Raw genomic sequence first — 24410 nt, 5'->3', positions numbered from 1 at the left:
ACCTTAACAAGTAAACTTGTTTGCCAGACAGTTAAGATATGATTAGCATCATTACATTAGAACAATTCAACTACTGTACAGGTATTATAAATTCACTATAGCAAATTACATGTAGACCACGTTGTATGGAAGATTTAAAATGCCAAACAAAAAATAAAATAAAATGCAATACACATTTGTATGTATTTCTCTCTTTTTTCTTTTAAACAAGGCCTTTTTACTGTGTCATAATTAATTTAAAAACGTGTTAAAATTATATTCATTTAGCTTTTTTTGTCTTTAATAACAAAATAAATTGTTTTTAATTGTGACGTGACATTTCCAGGCTACATTTCAAAATACCCTATAGAAGTGAAGGAGATACCCTGATAAGCAGCATTTGTGGTTTTTCTTTTCAGCTCTTCTTCCTCCTGACAGACACACATAAGATCATTTAGTTTAGATCATTTAGTTTACTAGTTATTAGAGAGTGTTTATAATGTCTAAGCTGTACAAACAGAAAACGAGACGTGCTGTATCATTGTTTGAACAGGACAGATAGAAAGTGTGTTGCTTCTCACTGCAGAATGCATATAGTACCAACAAGGCTGTCACACACTGAGCAGCAGGAGCAACAGACTAGAAAAACTGGTTTACAACCAGTATGATGCAGCAAAAAACCATAACATCAACCAGGGCATCATTTTGAAATGAATAGCTTGGGCTTATGAAATAGGGCTGCACAATTAATCAAAATCCGATAGAAATCGCAATATGGTCAAGTACAATTTTCAAATCAAAGGAAGCGCAATATTTGTTAAAGGTGAAATGTGTGTGAAAATACCATTTTAAATTCATTATGTTCGTGCTACAGAGATGTCCTGGCCAACACATCATATTATACAGACTGAAGAAAATATCTTTGTTTGACAGATCCCTGCAAAAATCACACCATAATCATTGTAATATGTTTTTCAGTGAAAATAAGAATAATGATTAAAACAAATATCATGCCCTCTAATACTGCAAATCATACTGCAATTTCAATATCAGTCAATATAATTGCAATTAGATATTTTCGCAAAATCGTGCAGCCCTAGTATGAAATATGTCTAGTTGCCACTTTTACGGTTTTATGAAAGTGGGGCACAAATCTCTTGACAGTAAAAATGTTTTATGGCTATTTTGAATGCACCACAACATATTGCAAAAATGCTGAGGTTGGTGCATTTGGCCACCTCATGCATATTGCTGGATCTCCCTTTTCTGAACAACTGCTGTACAGGTACCTGTTCTTTTCTATGGTGAGTTGCAGAGGAAGAAGTACTCAGATATTTTACTTCAGTAACAGTAGCAATACCACAGTGTAGAAGTACTCTGTTACAAATAAAAGTCCTGCATTCAAAAAGTTACTTTAGTAAAAGTAGAAAAATATTAGTATCAGACTATACTTAAAGGACTAAAAGTAAAAGTACTAATTATGCAGAATGGTACATATAAGAATAATATATATTATATTATTGGATTATTATTATTGATGCATAATGTGCTCATCACTTTAATGTTGCAGCTCATAAATGTGGGGATCATTTTTCACTATGACGGATAGCTTGGGAATTTCACCAAGGGAACAATAAATTCTTTATTCATAATAAAAACATTATAATGTATTTGTTGATTATATTTTGTATTATTAATCTGAAGCTGCAAAGTGAGTTGTCATATAAATGTGGTGGAGTGTAAGTACAATATTTGCCTCTGAGAAGTAGTGGAGTAGAAGTATAAAGTAGCAGAAAATGGAAATACTCAGGTAAAGTCTAAGTACTTCAGAATTGTACTTAAGTACAGTACTTGAATAAATGTACCATTGGTGAGTTGTAGCCAATTGTATGCACAAGAGGGAAGTACAGTATTTACTTTTTATATTTTGACATTAAACGTGTGTTAATGGGATATGCAGACACTCCTCCCTCCTCTCAGGTTTCATCGATCCAATGATGTAGTGTCTGTCATAAATGAACAGTATGAGACAGGAGACATGCTGGTTGGCTGACTGGATGGATGGTTAGAGTTTATATTAACCACAGAATCTGAACATCCCCTGCTTGGATTATGCAACGCAAAACACTGGGTAAATTGTATTTTTCGGCCCTTGGTGACAGAGGTTGGTTAGGTGAAGCAGCAACTCCTTTTACTCATATGGTCCAGTATCTTCCACATAGAGAGAGACCAATTACTACAGGGAAACAAATGTTAATGAGGCACTTGACATTTAACTCCATAGCGCTGCCTCTTCGCCCCCTGCTGCTGTATGGGATAACTGTCAGCTCTACAGGAAAGACTGGCAGCCTTGTAGAGGATAGGAACGAGACAAAATAAGAAAACTCACACCTTGACAAAAACTCAATCACTTACCTAGCAAACTATTATACTGTATATAGTGCATGTTATAAAGTGCTCTTGTGAGTGTGTTGTAGGAAAGAATCCGGTTCTTAAATTATTCTTTTGAGGTTGATAAGAGCCTCTTGAAACACATTATTACCTGTAAATTATTTATTCATTCCTTACATGTGTGAAAAAGCACATGAAACAGAAATTCATGTTGATGACTTTTATTTTTTTATTCCATATTATAAACTATTACAGGTGCAGCTCAAAGAATTAGAATATCGCAAAAAAGTTCAATATTCATCAGTTATTTAAAAAAGTGAAAATTGTATATATTCTGGACTCATTACACATAAAATAAAATGTTTCAAGCATTTTTTCATTTTCATTTTGATAATACAGCCTACAGCTCAAAAAAGAAAGAAAAAGGTATCTCAAAATATTAGAATATTTCATAAGATCAATTAAAAAAAGGATTTAAAATACAGAAATGTCCAACTTCTGTAAAGTATGTACATTTATACACTCAATACTTGGTATTGAGTGTATAAATGTACATACTTTATGGCATCTCCATAAAGCTTGTCAGCAGACGAAAGCATGAAGTGCTCTAAAATGTCCTGGTAGACGGCTGCGTTGACTTTGAACTTGATAAAACACAGTGGACCAACACCAGCAGATGACATGGCACCCCAAATCATCACCGACTGCGGAAACTTCACACAGGACTTCAAGCAATTTGGATTATGTACCTCTCCACTCTGCCTCCAGACTCTGGGACCTTGATTTCCAAATGAAATGCAAAATTTACTTTCATCTGAAGAGAGGACTTTTCGATGAGCAATGGTCTAGTTCTTCTTCTCCTTAGCCCAGGCAAGATGGTTCTGACGTTGTCTCTGGTTCAGGAGTGGCTTGATACTAGGAATGTGACAGCTGTCTCCATCTCCTGAAGACGTCTGTGAGTGGTGGCTCTTGATGCTCTGACTCCAGCCTCAGTCCACTCCTTGTGAAGCTCTCCCAAGTTCTTGAATTGGCTTTGCTTGACAATCTTCTCAAGGCTGCGGTCAACCCGGTTTCTTCTGCACCATTTCCTACCATGCTTTTCCCTTCCGGTCAACTTTCCCTGAACATGCTTCGATACAGCACTCTGTGAACAGCCGGACATTTCAGTGATGACCTTCTGTGGCTGACCCTCCTTGTGGAGGGTGTCAATGATTGTCTCCTGGACAACTGTCAAGTCAGCAGCCTTCCCCATGATTGTGGTTGTGTGTACTGAACTAGACTGAGAGATACAAGGTATTTATTCTGTATGAATAGCAATTTACTAAAACTCAAAATTAAATATTCTAATATTTTGAGATACCTTTTTCTTTCTTTTTTGAGCTGTAGGCTGTAATTATCGAAATTAAAATGAAAAAATGCTTGAAACATTTTAGTTTATGTGCAATGAGTCTATAATATATTACATTTTCACTTTCTTAAACAACTGACAAAGAATATTGAACCTTTTCGTGATATTCTAATTTTTTGAGCTGCACCTGTATATTGCACATATTGCATGTTATCCAGTGCTCTTGTGTGTAGGAAAGAATAAGGTTCTTAAGATGGTTCTTCATTTTTTTTCGAGGTTGATAAGAGCCTCTTGAAACACATTATTACCTGTAAATTTTTTCGAGTCATTCCTTACTAATGTTATACTGTAAATCTGCACAATGCTGCATGTAACTTTGCCAAAGAAACACCCACAGGTTACATCTGACCTACAGATAAAATCATAAAATACAAAACAAATGACAGAAATTCATGTTGATAACTTTTGGAGGACTTTTATTTAGTTTTTTTAACATTCAATTGTGCCACATAATAAACGTGTTATTAGTACCGATTACCCATTATTGATTGTTTTTGTCATAAAACAATGCAATACGAGTATTGCAGATTTTATATTTGTCTAAGAATGAATTACAAATAGGAAAATCAATTAAAGTCATGTAAAAATAACCTATTCTCTTGAGAGCTTCCTCATTATAGTCTTATGCCTTTTCATGTTGCTGCCAGGTGTTATGAAGAAAACAGGTGTTTTTTACATTAAATACACTATTTACTATTTAAATCTAATCCCTATTTAGGCTCTTTTAAAACTACATATATTTAATATTCCACCTCGCAGCTCCTCTATCATCTCAGGTGAGCGAGCGATAGAGACTCTAGAGATGAAGGTCACACCACATGTTGCCTCTAACGGCTGCACTGAGCCCATCCTGGGGGCAGAACCACAGCTAGTTATTTGAAGGAGGGAACCTATTGAAGCCTTCGTCCTCCTCCTCCTCATCTTTGCCATTAATCTCACTTCATTTTGTTACTGTAAGTTGTTGCGGAGGACCCCATTGAGGACAAGCAGACTTTCCTTCCAGGAGCCCAACGGTTGCTGTTGGTTCTTGTGGTGAGTGATGTTGTCATTATTATGCAAGGATGAATTATATATTTATACGGATTCATGGAAACAGTTTATATCAGACCACATATCTCTACATGTTTGTGCTGATATTGGCAGTTTCACAAGTAGGAATTATATTAGTATGTAGACATCATTTGTATTGATAGAAGTGAGAAATTCATTATACACCCACAGACTCTGACAAAATAACTTTTTGTTGTTGACTAATGATGCTTTTCAGTTACTGCTCTCTAAAAGCAATGTATACGATTGATCTCTTGCATCAGTCTATGGCAGCACCTGAGCAACATAATAGCAGCAGATTAATAGCAACTCTCTACAGCTGTGGTTTATGATAAACCTATTCTGAAGGAGCAACATGTTAATGTTAGATGTATTTACATTCTCAGCTAGCGGATGCCCTCCCCTGGGGATGCTGCTCTGCCTCCCTTCCCTCCCATGTCCTCCTCCTCAGAGACCCTCCCTGTGCCGCTCTCACAGCTGAGACCCAGGGAGCAGAATTAACAAGCAAATTGAAACTGACTCTAACCATGGCACACCTTCAAACAAATTGTCATTTTAGAGCTATATTTGTATTTTTTATTCCACTCTCTTTATCAGTGATGGTTATTTCTCGTCTGATAACTCAACATGTGATGGTTTCCCTCCAGGCTTGTTGACTTTAGTGGGAAAAAGGGGCAGGATGTCCAACAACATGGCCAAGATCGCAGACGCTCGAAAGACAGTAGAACAACTGAAACTGGAGGTCAACATAGAGAGGATGATGGTGAGTCGTCAGCATAATATGGAAATACACAGCCAAAGATGATGGAAAAGTTTGCATTAGATTGTTAATCATGGAAACAAGTCTTGTGTTTTAAAGGAACAATGTGTAACATTTAGGGGGATCTATTGGCAAATATGGAATATAGGATTATTAAGTATGTTTTCTTTAGTGTATAATCACATGAAAATAAGAGTTGTGTTTTCGTTACCTTAGAATGAGCCGTTTATCTACATTCAGAGTGGGTCCTCTTCACGGAGTTCGCCATGTTGCTCTACCATGTTTCTACAGTAGCCCAGAACGGACAAACCAAACACTGGCTCTAGATAGGACCATCCACGTTTTCACATTTTTGTGTCGGCCACCGTAAATGTCCTACACGCTTAGCACAAGGGAGAAGTTTCAGGAGGTTGCAATCTGCAACCTCACCGCTAGATGCCGGTAAATCCTACACATTGCACCTTTAATTTATAAGAGACTTTTCTATCTCAAAATTTTTTTAATTTCATGAATATTTCAATTAACATCTATTTTTAAACTTGAACTTGTCGAAAAGCATTGACAAACATAATTTTTTTAACAATCCGACCCCTCCAATCAAACAAAATTGACTCCCTTTCCAGAACTGATATCAGTTTTTACACTTGTGATTGATGCAGGAAGAAAGGTGTTCTTTTAGTGGTAAAAAATAAATAAGGAATTGATTTGACACACACTAACGCAACCTTTTTGAACAGATATCCAAAGCAGCAGCTGATCTGATGACCTACTGTGAAGCTCATGCCAAAGAGGATCCCCTGGTGACACCTCTGGCTTCTTCCGAGAACCCGTTTCGGGAGAAGAAATTATTCTGCGTGATACTATAACCCCCATATGTGCACGACAAATGTCTTTGCATTAACACTTTATTAGCTATTTTAATGTGTGAATTCAATTTCAGCAACAAAAGTAGCTCTTTGGTGACTGACTCAACCTGAGGAATGATCATCACTTCAACATGATAATGACGGCAATAAAGATTTATCAAAAATGGGTGCAAAGTTCATTTAAACAGGCTGCCTCTCCTTCTGCACACAGATTGTATCTGAGCTTATATATTAACTCAATTGTGTGTTCTCATTTTGGCAATACTGTTTTAGACATATTTTAAGGTATTAAAAGGCAAAATAAATGATGAGATTTGTTGTTCACACAGTTTGCTGTGCTCTAAATATATTTGCTCTACATCATATTTTAACATCATGAAAAAAATACTATATAAGGGTGCTAATGAAATTTTTTTTTATTGGATATGTGTGTTTATATGCCTTTGAGGTATAGTTTTTCTGCCTGAATGTCACAGCTGTTTCCCAGGAGGTTGTCCCTTAGTCACAGAAACCAATGCAAATGATGGGTGGGGCTATGTGATGATGTCAACACAGGTTAGAGGTGCAGGCAACAGGTGTGCACAGTTTACACAGAGCAGAGTGCTCTCACTCTAACAGTTGCCAAGATTCACAGATTTACAAAGCCTTTCTGCCTTTTGGGAATTAGCAGCGAAGAATAAGGTATGTACATTCAGTAAGCCGTCTATTATGAGTGTGATAGGAAAGGATCATTTTCACATTTAGTTTCTGTAGAGGGACTGTTTGGCAACAGCTCACAGTATGCCTTCAATGAGCAGAAACTATGTGGGGATAATATTTGTAGTTTTTTTTTTTTTACAATCTTACCATCAGTCTATTGGGTGCAAATGTGTGAATTTGTGTTAAGTGTGAAAGGAAGGAATCAAGTCAAACTGGGCGAGTCAAGAACAACTTGTCTAACTGAACATGCGTATTCTAAACACACCCGTTTCCTCATGCCCAGCTGACAGTGAGGAGAACAGGAGGAAGTTACGAACAGCATTGATTCAGCCACCAACATGAAAAAAAATAGCTAAAATCTGCCACCTTAAGAGTGACCGTGCTACAAGAATATGTCTCATTTTTAATTAATAGGTCAGTGGCAACATTATATTAAAAGCACATTGCTCAGCTTTTCATATTTTATCAGTAACACTTTGGTGAGTGTGACCAGCATTGATAAAAAATAGGTATAAATTGCTTTGGTGCTTTTATAAACTTGTATAGATGGCCAACTAGCTCACTTACCAAACAGCCCTGTGTGATTTGAATTTCATTTTTGCAAAACAAATGAGTGTCACTCGTCTGGATCAAAGGGCACATTCTACAAACCTACCCCGATCAGATAATATATACTATAATACCAAGTAATCAATGTTTCCTCATTTCCATGGCTGCTGACATTGCATCTCAGGATTTAGTGAGATTAATATGACATGAAACTCAACTAGTATTAGACAAGGTTGATGTTTTGGCTCAACTCTATCTCACTCTCATATTACAAGTGACTGTTTTAGACTGTATTCATGAATTGGTTATATAACTGTACGATGACATTTACTTTGCAATAACCTTTTATATGCAAGCTACCATCTACCACCCTGTGATTGTGGGTATCGCATTGTCAGCTGCTCTTCTTAGTCCTTAGTATTGCTTGTAATCATTACATGGCTCAAAACAACATAAAATAATGCTATGAGCTTGTACTTTAGCCTCAAAAGAAGTAATAAGAATATTGAGCTAAAATAATAAACGTTGTGTTTCCATCATTGAAGTGTATTTCTGTTTTCAGGCCCGACAATGGCCAACTTTGGAGGACATGCCATTCCTGGCTCTTTTTTCCTGTTCTATGGCTTTTGGCTAACAGTGAAACACATTGTCCAACACTACTGGAGGACAAGTCAGTCTAAAGGAAGACGGACTATGCCGCCTGTCTTTAAAAGGATGGACTACATTGAGGGAGGATTTCAAATCTTTGCTTCATTTGTTGGTAAGTTTTCCCCTCAATCATCTCTTCAAACTCTTTAGATGTGTTCTTCTTGACTCATCTCATTTTGACAGATGTTGTCTTCTCCCAGGTATCATGGTTGAACAGTTTGTGGTGGACGGGCCACATGCCCACCTCTACAACACAGAGACCAACTCGTGGGTCAAGCTGATGAACTGGCAGCATGGCACCATGTATCTGTTCTTTGGGCTCTCTGGAATAGCACTGGTTGCCAATACTGCGTCCAAACAGGTGCCAGCTGGTGTTGACCGCCTTGCTCTCTCCTTGGCTCTTTTTGTTGAAGGTATAAGCCAGGTTTTAGTTTTACATATTTCCTTCACGTCACAAATATGTCCTCCCCTGCTGGGTATTTGAGCTCTGTTCCCATATCATCCAGGGTTTCTGTTCTACTACCACGTGCACAGTCGTCCCCCGCTGGACGCTCACATCCACTCCCTGCTGCTCGTGGCTGTTTTCAGCGGGTCGGCCAGCACCATGTTGGAGGTGTTCATAAGAGACAACATTATTTTGGAGCTGTTCAGAGCGTGTCTGTTCATCCTGCAGGGCTCGTGGTTCTACCAGGTGATTAACAAAATGAGGTGGTGAGAACGCCGTAATGTGTGGAACACAGTGTGAATGTTCGTCTTCTTACAGCCTTTCTTTTGATGGCACCTCTCCAATTCTTGGGCATCTTGCCAGAGTATTTGCACATGGCATAACAGCTGCCCTTGTATAGTGTTTAGGGGGTGTTACTTATGCTAATAATTGCCCTTATTTAGTGTTTAGGTGGCATTGTCCATGCTAACAATAAACAATATGCCAAACGCATCCAATTTATGATCAAGTGTGATTCATTATTCAGCCCACCTTGGTAATATCAAGTTTGGAAGGTTAAGAATGCTGGGTGATTCTGGAGTTATAGACTTATATTTTCTCTTAACAGAAAAATAAGAGAAACTATAAGAGAAATTTAAGTAAATGTTGCTGCATGAGGCCCAGTGTCTGTTTTTGTGAACGCCTATAATAAATTCAACAGAATATTTTGCTGAACATCACAGGCAGGCGGCTCATTCATCAACTATTTGTCATTTCAGATTGGATTTGTACTTTACCCATTAAGCGGACCGGAGTGGGACCTGACACTGCATGACAACATCATGTTCATCACAATGTGCTTCTGCTGGCATTTAGCTGTGGCCCTGTTTTTAGTCGCCTGCATCGCCTCTGCGGTTTGGTTGTAAGTATCCTATCCTACCCTTTACCTGTATAAGTTTCAGAACTTAGTAGTTTTCTAAAGGTTCAGGCAGAACAGGGTAAATACATAAGCATTTGGAATCAAGTAAATTAGGTAGTCTTAAATGCCATTCATATGGTTTATATTATCCACTTCTTCACTTTCATGATACCTACATGACAGAGCAGTAAAATATAAAACGTTTTACTCTTTATGTTGTGTACTTATAACTTATTGTGCAGAGAAAATGATGGGTGATCACAATTATTTATTTATATATATATATATAAAGTCAAAGTCAATGGACTTTATGTGAAGTCCATTGACTTCACATAAAGGGTGAGCTCTTGGACTGTTGCTAGTGAGATATATATGTATATATACATATATATATATATGTATATATATATATATATATGTATATATGTGTATATATATATATATATTAATGTTTATATATATATATATATATATATATATATATATATATATATATATATATATATATATATATATATGAGATGTTGTATATTTGTATATTTTGGTTAAAATAGGTTGATCTCATAAATTCACTTCAATTTTCAGAATAACATGGTGGCTAGGATTCATTTCAAGGGCAAGTAAACAATAGTTTGTTGGAATGCAGCAGTAATACAAGCTTGTGTGTCTCATGGTAATGAAGAGACAATAGTCCAAAACAAAGGATGGCCTAGCCCTTATAATACGTCCTTTTAAGGTGCTACCTGCCAGGTGTAAAAGTCCATTGACTTCACATAAAGGGTGAGCTCTTGGACTGTTGCTAGTGATTTAACGAAAAGAAAATAATTTGCGAGTATTTGTACTACATTAACCTTCTTCCTGGTGCAAGAAAACCTATCTGATAGTTTAATTTAAAAAATGAGCATGCAACACATAAGTTTGACAATTAGACAAATCAATAAATAAACCAATCTATAGTGTCTACTTCCAAAAACATTTGGGAACCTCTGGTCTAGGCTTTTTAAGTGATTTTCTGCATTATTGTACTGTATGTCAACATATTCAACATTAAGAAATCAAATCAAATAATGATTTCTTCAGTAGAGTGTTAGAAACTTTTAGTTATAGCTTTTTTTGAACAGAAAATAGCAGGGCTTTGTGTTTTATTTGGATATCTGAACCTGCATTTTAAAAGGTACCCTGTGAAGTTTTTTATAGCCAACACGGTTTTGTTTACATTCAACTGTCAACATCTCACCACAATGCGCTGTATCCTCAAGGCCTCCTAAACATGTTGAATGAGTGTTTAAAATGTTTACTAGGCCTTACGGATATTTGCAAGCCATGGATTACAAACCTGTATTGTTCCCATCAGGTTGTCCTCTTCTTTGTTATTGGTGCGTTACTATCTTTACAGCCCTTGGCAGTCAACAGAACTGTGTATCACGTTACTCTTATACTGTACATGACTGTGCCTCCTTGTGCACACGAACACGAGACACATGCATACAATTTAAAAATGTCTCTGCAGCACCAATAGTGGTCAAAACTGAGGACTTGGTTTGGGTTTTCTTAATACATTTTGGGAATGTGGCTTTCCCTACAAGATACTGGAGGAACATTTGAAATGTTCCTGCATTAGCTGAAGCCTTTTTTCTTGTTCCAACAGCACAGTGAAGCGACTCTCAGGACGGGGACGGGATATCGAGATTGGAATGCGAAATACATCCTCCACATCGAGCTCCCAGAAAGCTTTGCTTGAAGAGTCAGATGAAGAGTGAATGCATGGTTATGGTTCTTTAAAGTTTTACTTAAATTGGATTTAATTTTCTATGTTGATGGTCTGTGAGACCAAGTCTGCTGTTTTGTACAAAGTAATTTTCTTTTGTAAAACCCCCCCCCCCCAACAAAACAAAAAATAAAACACAAATCTGTTTAAATATGATTTGTTTAAGTATTTTAAAAACACAAGGTAACCTGAAATGTGTGGCTCGAGTGTATGGCCTGCTATCAAATAAAATATAACACCTGATAAGAGGACAAATAATGTATTAAAAACAAATCAACAAGTCACAACATTCAAATAAATCAGACAGACATAAGTCACTTCACTAATATTGCATTACATCAAACATTTAAATAAGTGACAAAGAATATCCTACTGACAGTCATAGAAATTTGAATTTGTAGTTTAATATGAATTAATAAATTGAGGTTATATTTAGGTGAAATAGCAACAGAGCAACTGGTCTTTTGAGAGTTTGTTATCAACTGAAAGAAAAAGTAAACCAGAATTTCTATGGAAAGACTGCAACCTGCCTGAATATGGTTGTCAGCCTGGTGAGCTGTTTTACATTGTTTTATATTTTGTCTATAACAATGTGGAGGATATAATTCAGGAGATGGAATGTAGTTGAGGAATAATTACTATTTTGCAACATACTGGTGATACTGGTAACTTTCGTCAATCTGAACAGCCCCAAGCATTTACATGTTTATGGCCTTTGTGGGATTATCCGAATTGAAAAGAAATAAAGGCATATTACGCGCTGTAATAACAATGTAACTAACACACATGTGAGAGTAGAAACAAGTGAAATGATCCAGAAAAAGCTTGAGAACAAAAAGTACTCCCAACAACCAAATACAGGCATGTATATATATATATACATACTGTATATATATTGTACAGGTGGACCTACGATTCACAGCTGACTGACGAGACAGGATCACTGTTTAGGTGCTGGTGGGGGATCGGGGGCACATTTGGTCGAAGGTGCTGTTGTGACTACGACTGTGGAAACAGATTTCGGGGAGCCTGTTGCCATGTGCTGCTGGAGCTGCTGCGCCTGGACCGTCTGGATGCGAACCTAAAGGAAGAAAGATGGATAAGGTAATTGTGATCACCCATCATTTTCTCTGCACAATAAGTTATAAGTACGCAACATAAAGAGTAAAACGTTTTATATTTTACTGCTCTGTCATGTAGGTATCATGAAAGTGAAGAAGTGGATAACGTAAACCATATGAATGGCATTTAAGACTACCTAATTTACTTGATTCCAAATGCTTATTATGTATTTACCCTGTTCTACGTGAACCTTTAGGCCCCTTAAAGGGGGTCTACGGCTATTTTTAAAATGCATACATGCTATTCCTATGGTCTAAGACAGTCCAAAAAATATTAGTAAACATGAACAATTCTCCCAAATCCAAAAACTAGAGTGCTAAAACTCAAATTTGTGATGTCATACGGTATAAAGTCTGAAACTGCTCCATAGACATTGAATAGGAAGATATGTTATAGATGACACTGAGCACCCAGGGGAATGTTGAATGTATATGGGGACATTTTCTGTTTCACAACTGATAACACTAGAATACAATAAAGCTGGGGGTGGGTTCACAAAATCAGTCTCCCATTCATTGTCTATGGAGCAGCTCCAGACTTTATACCCTATGACATCACAGGTTTGAGACTTACTTCTCTGGTTTCTGGCTTTGAGAGAGGAGCTCATGTTCACAAATATTGATTGAACTTTCTTAGGCCATGGAAATAACACTTAATTTAGGTGGTGTTCCCCTTTAAGATGCTCTGTGTTTATTTAACTTGACCATAAAGCAGCGTAAATGTATTTTGATAGAACAGGTGTTATCAAATTTCCTTTTCTCGTCAATACTTTCTCATTTGCGACATCGGAAAAAGTGGAACGTAAGCAGTTGACCTGTGTGGCCTGTCCTTGCTGCTGAAGCTGCTGGAACTGCTGCGCTGTGACAAAGCTGACCGGTTTGTTCCCTGCGATCAGCTTGGTGCCAGCGGGCATGGTGGTCAGGATGATGTTCCTGCCCAGACTGCTGATACTGCTCAGAAAAGAGGAGGAAATGGACAAAAACATGTCAATCTACCAGCACAACTTACAGCTGAGGGGAAGAAAAATAGGCAATGCATCAATAAATAAAAAAAATATATGAGGCTCCAAAATGTAGACCTCATATATAGTTGCAAGTTAGTTGCCGTCACCTGATGAGGGAGGCCCATCTCACAGCACATTAAAATAAACTATAAAGAGGAAATTTAATAATACGATGTTTACAACTGATTTTACATTTTGAGTTTAATTTAATTTTTACAGTCAAATTCTCTATTCATTCTGTCTGGACAAGGTCTTAACAAGAAAGATATTCTCAATAAAAAATATTATTTATTTATTTAATTATTATTAGTCGATTAGTTGGCAACTATTAAATTAATTGCCAACTATTTTGATAATCGATTAATCAGTTAGAGTATTTTTTTAAGAAAAAAAAAGTCAAAATTCTCTGATTCCAGCTTCGTAAATGTGGATATTTTCTGGTTTCTGGTGAGTTGTGGACAAAACAAGACATTTGAGGACGTCATCTTGGGCTTTGGGAAACACTGATCGACATTTTTCACAATTTTCTGACATTTTATAGACCAAAAAACGTATCGATCAATCGAGAAAATAAACGACAATGAAAAAAATTCGTAAGTTGCAGCCCTAGTGCAGAAGATAAGACTTACTTTGTGTTAAGACTTCCTTTCACAATTGGTGTGGTCACAACACTCTTGTTCTTCAGTGGTTGGTTCAGGACTGAGAGGGGAACCGTTATCCGTGCAGGTAACTTCCCCTACGGTGTTATCAACGAAAAAGAGGATCGTCACTGAGTCATGTGACTTTTAGAAATGGATTTACTAGACTTAGTGAGTTCCTCATTGATTCTCTCTAGAGGAAACTATGCAAATCAATACATTTTGAGGACGCATCGGCGTACAAACCTTATAGTTAGCATTCGGATGCCTAAATTCAGATTGCGATCAGATGACAGGTTTGAACTGCAAGCTGTAATTCCCACCTTGCATCCAACTGCAACTCAATTGAACACTTACGAACAAATTTAATTTCCCTTTTTTCTTTGGGACACTGTGACGCTGGTGAGCGGGAAAAAAATAAACAGATTTGTGCTCAGCCGTGTCTATCTGTTATCTCGTCTCGGATCACATCATAAACTCAAGTTGTTTTGCATCGGCAAATGTGAGCTGTCCGTGGGAGGTATGCTTTATATTGCATAGCCGACTGGTTACGTGCATCACCTGAGGCTGGTGCTTTTGACTCTCTACTACTTGATATCCCATGACCTGGGTTAACCTGCATAACAATAGAACGTTGAGAACACTTCCCTTATCAACATCACTTATATGTTTATGATATAACGGTCTATCATTGTAATAAAAAATCATTTGTTTGTACAATGTTATTGAACATTTCAGCAATGTTAAGAGATGTGTGTTTAGTCTTATAACATGCAGTATGTTATCACGTATTAACTTGGTGGCTTTTGTTAGCCAGATATTGAAGGAGCACATGAAACATAACGTTCCCACAGGAACCAACCAAATGACACAGTGACACCTAGAGGCCATTCTGCTTCTTACATGTACATCTTGTAAATGGTTGGACGTAACTGACTAAAATCTACATTTTTAGAGCTACACACAGATTAAAATATTGAATATTAAACGTTAAGATTTCCGGTGTACCGTAGCTGTAATCATATCCAACTACATACCTCATCCGATGGGAATGATGGCCAAAACTACACAAAACTTGCTATTTCCTGAAAATATGACCAGAATCAGAATAATACTCTTACTGTTTGTGTAGTGACGACTGTAGCAGGGACCTGCCTCACAGTGGCTGTAGCGGTTCCCAGCGTCAGAGGTGTGCAAGAGACTCCAGGAGCTACTGTGATCCCCTTGGCGCCAGCCACAACACTGGCAGCCATGGTCACTACATTAGCACATGTAGACGCTGTGAGTGGTTTACCACCAGTGGTGGTTGTCATCGTGATGGTCTGACCCTGTTTCTGTGGAATAACACCGAGACCCGGCATTATCCGAATGGTGGCGCCGCTCTTGTCAGGGGAGGTCACGGTGGAGAAGGTCCTAGACTTTTGGTCAGCCACGGTGACAGCCAACGTGGGCATCAGACGTATGGCTGTGTCTCCTGCAGCCTTCAACAAGGTAGAGGCAACAGAGCCCGCTTTAGTGGTCTGTACTTCCCCTGTGCAGGAGGAAGATGAAGATGAAGAATGCGGAGGCGTCACGTGGAGAGTGGCTGATATGCTCTTGCTGCCGGTGGCAGCAGTACCCAGGAAGTCAGGGCTGAGTTTGACAGTTGCGACTGGGGATTTGGCAAGAGTCGCCATCATGTCTGGGGTGATCCGCAGCACCGTCTGGCCTTTAGCGTCTGTGGTGATGGAGGACGGTGGAAGACGAAGGACATCTTTACCCTGGATGCGCAGGTTTGTAGCCGTTATTGGAATTCCTCCTCCTCCTGTAGTCTTCATTCCCAACTGGCCTGTGATGGACACCTTTAAAGAATACCAAAAGACAAATCTTGTGATCATTAACATGGCAAATTAAATTTTTTGTTTATCTAAGAATATGGATTTTTCAATCATCTCTATAACCTGTACACTTTTTCTGTTCAATCAAGAAGAAGCCAAATTTCCAAAGTAATGTTAGTTGACCAGACGAAGGTCTCTCCATGAATCAATGCTGATCCTAGTGTTGGCTTTTCCTAGCTCAGCCTCCCGACCGTGGCCGGAGGGAACAGGGGAGACACCGGAGTTTTGGTCGGAGACGATAACGTTTCTTGCTGCAGAGCCCCGTCACTTAACAAGACACGGGAAACCTCTGTTGGTCTGGAGGAGCTGCAGCATTTATTTCTGCACAAACGTCCACTGTACATTCACTAGATATTCTCAGAGGTACTAACTCTTCTGCAGTGTGTAGTGTGCACGCATGCACGTGAGAGTGGAGCGAAAAAGCGGGAACGAGCGCGGTGTGTGAGTGAAGGTAAGCAGGCAGGCAGAGGAGCAGAGTACAGCAGAGACTCCGGCCCTGGAGACCAAAGCTACGGTCTCCCCCGCGGCCAACACTGTTTTGCAAGACGGACTTTACTATATATAAATTTGCAGTTTTAGTGCTTCCGTGTAGTTTGTGTTGGAGTCTTGTCGCGCTAGCGCACATGGGACACCGACCCGCAATGATTTATACGTGTAAGAAGTTACAAACAGTCCCTTTAAAATAGGATAAATTAAATTAAAGACAAGATATTTCAAGACCCAAGTTAAAAGTAAATAAAGTCACTATAAAATTATAGCAATTATAAAACCCTAAGGGAAGGCTAAAAACAGCTGAGTTTAAAGATTATAGAGACACAGATTAATTTGTTTATCTACCTGTAAATAGCTTCTTCTAGTTTGAGGGCATAGCCTCCTCTACACATTTGAAATCTGGGCAATAACTAACTTCCAGTCTGGTGGAGACATTCTTACAGTTCAAGCCTGTTCAGAAAAGCCTAACTGGCCAAATATCCCAGTTGGAACAAACTGGTTCACCTGTTTGATACTCTGGCTGGCGACTCCTTGCAGCATAGCAGGGGAAGCAGGGTTGTTAGCCGGGCTACCAGGTGATCCGGCTTGAGGTTTGGCCACAGCTACAGCAGAGACAGAAAGGGTGGTCGGCACATGGACTGGACTACTAGCAGACTGACTCCTCAGAGGCACAGAAACCACAGCCTATTGATACACACAATAAACAAAGACAGAATTATACATTTTGCAATATGCAAAACAACAAACACGGCTCTTTATGTGGTTACCTGTGAGATGCTCTTTGCTGCCATCGACACCGGCATCCTGATCTGGTGAGGGGTCTGGTGTACCAGTGTGGTCTGCTGACTTCCTGCAGAAGAACCCAGACCGGGCTGAGCTGAAACGACCCGCACCTGAGGGAGGGAGCCCGCCGCCAGGTGACTCATTATCCGAGCCGCGTGTTGGGATGCGACTGGCTGTGAAACTGGTGGACATGCCTGACTGGTGGATACGATGGTTCCCAGCTGGGGCAACGACGGAGGGGACACAAGAAGAACACTGGGAGAGCAAGAAGGGGCAAGAGAAGAGATTTCAAATTACACTGATGAAACATGGGTCTATGTATTGTACAATATTACATCTTGTGTCACACTGACCCTGTGCTGGTTTTGATTGTATCCGGGACTCCGGTCTTTGTTGGTGTGGTGACTGTGCAAGGTAATGGTGACTTAGGGGTTCCAGGTGTGTTTGGGGTGGGTGTTGTTGGGGTTGGTGACATAGGATTGGAGCCGATATCCTGTCCTGCCTCCAGACATCCCGGGGTTTTACTGCCTCCGTCTTTACTTCCGGACTTCTAAAACATGAACAGGAGATTCTTAACAATAAATACACAACAACTTAAAACTCCAAGTGGGAAAACAATAACTTTCACGGTATGTTTTACATTGTGTGCAGCTAGGTGTAGTTTTTTTTCTGCAGTAAACTTACCGGCTTAGATGTAGGTTTAGGTTTCTGCTGTAGGGCTTTTCTTGCTTTTGCAGCAGCAGCTTGAGCCTGGTGGATCCTCTCTGGGTGAAAGAAAAGAAAAAACATTTTTTCCATATCACACTGACCTTAAAGAGAGAATATACTGTACTATGAGACACTTTGCTCATCCATATGTGGGTTCAATCACAGTATGGTAAAGAAGAGATGAAGGCAATAGAAAGGATGAAGGAATGAACAGGTACCAAAGTTGAACATCAAAATCTATACATCCATGGTTTAAAAAAAATTAATTCTATGTGTCAAGCAGATCTACAGGGTTTATAGGAAATCTTCTATTCAGACAATAGTAGATAATCAAACTGGACAAATGGCTCCTTATTGGCTGCCTCCACTCAAAAACTACAGGATTGGAGATCTTTACACTTCTTAACAAACTACAACGGTGGACAGCTAAACCGTAAAATAAAGCACAATCTGTAGATTATTTTCTTGATTAATCAATTAGTTGTTTGGTCTATAAAATGTAAGAATGTCTGTGTTTCCTAAAGCCAAGATGATGTCATAGAAGAGTAAAGAAAATATTCACATTTAAGAAGCTGGAACAGAGAATTTTGACCTTTTGTTTCTTAAAAGAAAATACTTGATAATCGATTATCAAAATAGTTGGTGATCATTTAATGGTTGACAACTATTCGTTGCAGCTCCAGAGCACATGGTTTCTTACCAAACTCCTCTTGACTGCGACTGCGGTGCAGGTAAATCCAGAGCTTGCGGCCGATGTCATACTTCACACAGGGGTCTTTCTCGTAATGAAGTCTATCCAGAGCCCCACTGACAACCGTGTTCACCTAAATGGCAAAGAAGACAATAACTTAAAGGCTGCAGGCCAAAGGAAGTAAGGTACACACAAGTTACTCTGCCAGAGTAAGCTGATTGACTAGAAGAAGAAAAATACACTTACTTGTGCACTGGTTACATCTGGAGCAAGAAATTGTGAATCTTTCAACAGTTCACAGATCTCTGCCCTTGTTCCTTCTCCGTTGGGTAACCTGGCTGCTGCATCCCGCACTATGTGAGAAAGAGGGTAGAAGTCAGACACTATAAAGCGCTGCTTCCCCACAGCCTGACAATGGAGTTGGAGTAAAACAAAAGGCCTAACCCAGAGAGAGAATGGTGACATATGGCGGTCGATCTGAGCGGAGCAGCGTGTGCTCCCTGGCTTTGTTGAGAGACATCTCCTTATCGAACACCCCTTTAACGGGCCCCACCACAGACTCAAAGCCGTGCATCCTGAAGGTGAAGGCTTTATGTGGCTGGTTGTATCGCTGCTGCTCCTAATAAAACAAACAAAAAGTATGTTGGCTTAGAGAGTTCATGTCCAGGCAAAACGTTGTAAATGAGTTAAGATTCCAGCAGCACAAACAAACCTGGATTTGAAACACTTGTCTCTCATCTCCAGTGCTGGGCCGCACCACATAATCAGTTGAGCTGCTTGGTTAGAGATATCACACCGTTAATGTCAACAACCATGATATTGCAACTCAAACTACTTAATTACATTAATGTCAGGCTACAAATAACTATCTTTCTTTATGATTCAGCTGCTGATTTCTTAATGATTTGTTATCTAAAATACACAAAATTAAGTTAATAAAAAAGGCATGCTCAGTCCTACCAGCAACCCCAAAAACAATCGTCAATTAATATCCGGTCGATCAACTAATTTTCAGCAATTATATCAGGTTTGAAATGCTTTATGAATCCCTGAATCTTACACTCTTGGTGCGGGAGAACTCATCTCTAGCATGTCATCATTTTCTGTCTGTGGAAGACAAAACAAGCAAATAAAACAGTGGTAAACATAAACATAGTGGCATAGCATAGTACAAACTGTAATAGTCAATGCTGAAACTGTATTTGTGATATAATAATTGTACCACCTTGATAACTAAATCTTTGGAGTCCAGCCACAGCTGGCAGAGTGCACTTAGATCCTTCTCTGTATCCTGAGTGGGGCCTAAAATAAATGATTGACTTTAATCCTCAAGTACACAATCAGTCTGAATACAAAGCACTGTCAGCATCAGTCAGCTGATCCGTCTTACCGATCCACCTCCACTGCTGTGATTCATCAGCAAATTCCACAAACGGAGAAAAGCCACTGGGGAGTGCCATCATGCCATCTGATTAACAAACATAATATGCATGAGTAACATGGGATGGGAAATATAAAGCCTGATAATTTCAGTGTGATTGCCCACTGCTAATTACCTTTAGTCTCTCCTGCAAGAAACTGAAGGGCTTGAAGAACCAAGTCGGACCAACACGGGACCGATGAAAACCACACGTTGAGGGAGCTGGCTGGAGACGACTGCCACATTTGAACTTTGTCCTCCAACTGAGAGGTCACAATGAAGGCGATATAATGTGCAGTCAGAAGAACTGAGATCAGTTTTATAATATGTATGTGAGAGTATGTAATGAGTGCATACCAATGAAGTGCTGGTGAGGTTTTCTGCCCTTAAGATGCTCTCCAACAAACTGAAGAAACTGATGGCTATTTCCTCAACTGGAACCGGGCTGCTCTGACACTCCTCCACAATTCTGCAAGAATAATGGTTCTTTACATTAATTATATACTGTATATATATATATATATGTATATATATATATATATACACACACACACACACACACACACACATACACAATATATATATATATATACACACACACATACACAATTCTGTAAATGTTCTCTACTCACTCCTCTTTAATGTTGGCCAGTGGAGTAGACGGCGTGTCCGGCAGGGAGTTGATGATGCTCGCTGGTGGAGCTGATGGGGCGTCTGAAGGTGCAAGAATTTCACAGGGATCCTCAGATTCCACTTTTATTGTCCTCATTTTTTTCTTCCTCCTCTCATCTTTGATCTTCTTCTTAGGCAGAGACAGATCAAAAAGTGCTGCAAAAAAGGGGAAAGAAACAAATCAACTGTGTGTGTAATGAAATCAACGAAAGCAAGGCTTTGGCTTAAGATTTATCATATTTTTTTTTAATTCTTTTACTCACGCACAGCCCCCTTCCGACCAATATTTGCTCTTGAGAGTATGTCTCCAAGGTGGATATCAGAGGTCATCAAGTCTGGATGATCCTGGGTGAATCAATCATTAATGATATACTGTACAAATTAAGACAAAAACCATATCTGTGTTTTTTTCACCTGACACCACTTACTGGCTGTCGCTTCCTCTTCTCTCGATGGTTTTGCAGCATGGCTTTCAAGTCCCGCTCCCCTAGTTCTATTTTTTCTGTGAAGAAATTAAATGTCTTTAAACATTATATTTCAGGAACATCATTTGGATATCACAGAAACCACTGACCAGTAGTCTTCATGTCTTGGGTGGAGAGGCTGGGAAGAACTCTGAGCGAGACAGTGGGTGTCGGAGAGGAAGGTGATTGGGGTGCTGGAGTCCATAATGATATGTCTACAAGCATATGCAATAAGACTCTTATTAGTGTTCACAAGAATCTAATTACTTTAACGCTTTAGAAATAGAAGGTATTGTTATCAGCAATGATACTAATGAAAGAACAGACTGACCGTCATCGTCAGATGAAGCATTGCTGTCTCCACACTCAGCTTTGACCTCCTTTAATATGCGGCTTAATCTTCTTCTCACCCTTGGCTCCCGCATTTCAGCATGAGTCTTGGTCGGTAACTTTCTTTTTGGTGGAAAGTCCAGACCATTGTGAACTGCAAACTCTAGCAGCTCCTACAACAAGAAGACGCATTAAGACTAACATCAAGAGGCCATGAAGCTTGTACCTAAAACTATTACAAAAATACCTTTCTAGAGACGAGGATGTGCTTCAACAGTCTGTGGTAATACTGCTGAAGGGAGTACAACTGTCGCTTTCTCTGGGACTTGGCACACAATTGTCTGTACTTGACCACCTCAGGATTGAAGTAACCATCTGGATTGAGATAATGAGAGTCATGATCAGAAAGTGCTTCTAAAATGCACTGATGCATGATGTAGTTGTGTGTTTGTGGGTAAACAATGGGATAACTTGGAAGCACCTCTGAATTGTTTTTGTGCAAGGTGAAGGGGATTTCCAAAGCTAAAGTTTCTGTTGTTGAATAGGTCACTGATGGCGCTGTCCTGCTCTGCAACGTTGTTGTCAGGAAACTGTGGCAAAAACTGACGAAGGTGCTGCCTCTGGGAATCTGACAGTACTTCACTCCAGGTGCTTTCACTCATCACAGAGAAGAAAACGTCAGGCTAATGAAAACAAAAGGAAAACAGCAAAAATTAATGCATCATCTGCAATGTGTCTTACACCTGTGAACACTCGCACAAAGCAGGAAACAGCAGCATCTCGTCACTGAGCGTCAGATAACTCACGTCCTCAAGTAGGTCCTCTGGAAGGTTCAATCTACAGTTCCCCAGCATGCACTCCTCTGTGATTTGTCCATCGTCTTCTTCTTTTGGATCAAGAGGGTCTGTAAGCATGTGGGTGAGGGCATCCATTCTTCTCTTCTGTGCCAAGCTTTAAGACACAGAAAGAAACCTATGGCTACACAGAAAACCTGGTTTTAATCTGCGGACAGACACCAACTAAGTTTGCTTCTAGTCGTTCAACTTGCAAACGTTGTAACGTTGTAGTTCAGTGCTACAAACGACAAGAACATTATCAAGCATTCACTAATGTCAAAACATTAGCCACTGTGTGCAGTAACATCCAGTAGCGCTGCTCAGTGAGCTAAGCTACTAGCTAAGTTAGCAAAAGAGCCAGCTGTAACGTTTGGACTTCTGTTTCAACTTTCAACGGAAACACACTAATACTATACGACATGCTGGCAAATATGCATTGTATTATTAAGTTGATACTACGGGTTAAAAACTGCTAACAGCTCTTACCTGACACTGCCTTGTGTTTTGGAAATGAAGGGGGAAGTGTTTTACAGACGGACCGATGAAGGGGGAAGTGTTTTACAGACGGACCGATGAAGGGGGAACTGTTTAACAGACGGACCGTTTTCTTCTTCTACTGAAGATGACAAACATCGGACGCCGCTCGTCTCGCGCGTTTACTGCCCTCCACAGGAAATCAGTCAGTATGTAGCTACATCCCCATGGCTACATCCATGGTATGTATGTATACATCGTCATTCAATGTAAAACTGTCAAAGTACGCACAAAATGTAATAACTTTGTTACATTTAACGGTGTACTTTGTACTTATTGTACTAATTAATAGTAATCTACGGAGCCCCCCTAGACCTCTAGGAGAACATTTTTATTAACTCGTTCCCTCGAGTTAGGTATCACGTTCCCTCGAGTTAGTAACTCGTTCCCTCGAGTTAGGTATCTCGTTCCCTCGAGTTAGGTATTTCGTTCCCTCGAGTTAGTAACTCGTTCCCTCAAGTTAGGTATCTCGTTCCCTCGAGTTAGTATCTCGTTCCCTCGAGTTAGTATCTCGTTCCCTCGAGTTAGGAATCTCGTTCCCTCGAGTTAGGTATCTGGTTCCCTCGAGTTACTAACTCGTTCCCTCGAGTTAGTAACTCGTTCCCTCGAGTTACTTCATAGAGCACTTCTTCCAATCATTCCTGACTGTCCACATATTGTTGATGTACTGAGCCCCCCCTAGATGATGTACTTCGGTAAAGTTGGAAAGATATTGACAGATTCAAACTTCCTGGATCAATAACTCATAACCAAAAATTGGTTAAAACACAAACAACGGCTCTTTCTAACCGTAGTAAGGTAAACAACGAGCTACAACCTCATTTTAATCAACACATAACACATAACGTTGGTCTCTATGCGCAGCCGGCGGTGAGATGAGTGGTCAGGGACCGTCTACAAAATGCAACGCCGAAAAGAGAAAAATATTCAATAACTTCAGTAATGTACAGTGTAGTTCCATCAAAATTACTTCACACATCAACGATCTCCTCAGGGTTGTACTACATTTAGTTTGGAAAAAATATTATTTTGCTATTATTATTTTATTATTTATTCTAAGTAACTTGAGGGAACGAGTTACCTAACTCAAGGGAACGAGATACCTAACTCGAGGGAACGAGTTACCTAACTCGAGGGAACGAGATACCTAGCTCAAGGGAACGAGTTACCTAACTCGAGGGAATGAGATCGAGATACCTAACTCGAGGGAACAAGTTAATTACTCGAGGGAACGAGTTACCTTACTCGAGGGAACGAGATACCTAACTCGAGGGAACGAGATTGAGATACCTAACTCGAGGGAACAAGTTACTAACTCGAGGGAACGAGATAATAAAAATGTTCTCCTAGAGGTCTAGGGGGGCTCCGTAGTATTCATA

General features: G+C 39.4%; 3 protein-coding genes across 6 annotated transcripts; 2 read left to right on the top strand and 1 right to left on the bottom strand.

Moving 5' to 3' along the window:
• Window positions 1-4678: 4678 nt before the first annotated feature.
• Window positions 4679-6618, top strand: gng8 (guanine nucleotide binding protein (G protein), gamma 8). The gene is made up of 3 exons (XM_037749769.1): window positions 4679-4810; window positions 5476-5591; window positions 6326-6618. The coding sequence occupies exons 2-3, from the start codon at window positions 5508-5510 to the stop codon at window positions 6452-6454; spliced, it is 213 nt and encodes a 70-aa protein (XP_037605697.1). The 5' UTR covers window positions 4679-4810; window positions 5476-5507; the 3' UTR covers window positions 6455-6618.
• Window positions 6619-6992: 374 nt separating this feature from the next.
• Window positions 6993-11617, top strand: tmem45b (transmembrane protein 45B). The gene is made up of 6 exons (XM_037749767.1): window positions 6993-7135; window positions 8265-8462; window positions 8551-8763; window positions 8857-9041; window positions 9554-9696; window positions 11342-11617. Exons 2-6 carry the CDS (start codon window positions 8273-8275, stop codon window positions 11451-11453), a joined length of 843 nt encoding a protein of 280 aa, XP_037605695.1. The 5' UTR covers window positions 6993-7135; window positions 8265-8272; the 3' UTR covers window positions 11454-11617.
• Window positions 11605-23086, bottom strand: nfrkb (nuclear factor related to kappaB binding protein). Of its 4 annotated transcripts, XM_037749765.1 has the most exons (27): window positions 22984-23064; window positions 22468-22639; window positions 22143-22344; window positions 21909-22036; window positions 21663-21834; window positions 21442-21546; window positions 21296-21369; window positions 21131-21212; window positions 20828-21023; window positions 20553-20664; window positions 20332-20458; window positions 20166-20243; window positions 20001-20077; window positions 19836-19882; window positions 19488-19551; window positions 19220-19394; window positions 19022-19128; window positions 18785-18908; window positions 18061-18140; window positions 17730-17926; window positions 17361-17631; window positions 17098-17277; window positions 15346-16065; window positions 14216-14322; window positions 13398-13533; window positions 12366-12542; window positions 11605-12297 (listed from the first exon to the last, which is right to left on the bottom strand). In XM_037749765.1, the coding sequence occupies exons 2-26, from the start codon at window positions 22591-22593 to the stop codon at window positions 12402-12404; spliced, it is 3828 nt and encodes a 1275-aa protein (XP_037605693.1). In that variant the 5' UTR covers window positions 22594-22639; window positions 22984-23064; the 3' UTR covers window positions 11605-12297; window positions 12366-12401. The 4 variants fall into 4 exon arrangements, with proteins under 4 accessions (XP_037605693.1, XP_037605692.1, XP_037605691.1 ...); XM_037749764.1 differs by having other exon boundaries at window positions 11605-12542; window positions 22468-22612; window positions 22984-23086; XM_037749763.1 differs by having other exon boundaries at window positions 11605-12542.
• Window positions 23087-24410: the final 1324 nt, after the last annotated feature.

This window comes from Sebastes umbrosus, chromosome 17, assembly GCF_015220745.1.
Source record: "Sebastes umbrosus isolate fSebUmb1 chromosome 17, fSebUmb1.pri, whole genome shotgun sequence".
In the NCBI taxonomy this organism is placed as follows: domain Eukaryota; kingdom Metazoa; phylum Chordata; class Actinopteri; order Perciformes; family Sebastidae; genus Sebastes; species Sebastes umbrosus.
The sequence above is the reverse complement of the archived record's forward strand: the minus strand, read 5'-3'. Positions and strand labels throughout refer to the sequence as shown.

Bases quoted from the DNA above. Each gene is read 5' to 3' on its own strand.
- gng8 (XM_037749769.1), top strand. From the start codon at position 5,508: ATGTCCAACAACATGGCCAAGATCGCAGACGCTCGAAAGACAGTAGAA. The intron at 5,592-6,325 runs GTGAGTCGTCAG...CTTTTTGAACAG, and splicing joins TCAACATAGAGAGGATGATG to ATATCCAAAGCAGCAGCTGA.
- tmem45b (XM_037749767.1), top strand. From the start codon at position 8,273: ATGGCCAACTTTGGAGGACATGCCATTCCTGGCTCTTTTTTCCTGTTC. The intron at 8,764-8,856 runs GTATAAGCCAGG...CATATCATCCAG, and splicing joins CTTGGCTCTTTTTGTTGAAG to GGTTTCTGTTCTACTACCAC. The intron at 9,042-9,553 runs GTGATTAACAAA...TTGTCATTTCAG, and splicing joins AGGGCTCGTGGTTCTACCAG to ATTGGATTTGTACTTTACCC.
- nfrkb (XM_037749764.1), bottom strand. From the start codon at position 22,593: ATGGATGCCCTCACCCACATGCTTACAGACCCTCTTGATCCAAAAGAA. The intron at 21,024-21,130 runs GTGAGTAAAAGA...CCTTTTTTGCAG, and splicing joins TGGTCGGAAGGGGGCTGTGC to CACTTTTTGATCTGTCTCTG. The intron at 19,883-20,000 runs GTGGTACAATTA...TGTCTTCCACAG, and splicing joins CCAAAGATTTAGTTATCAAG to ACAGAAAATGATGACATGCT.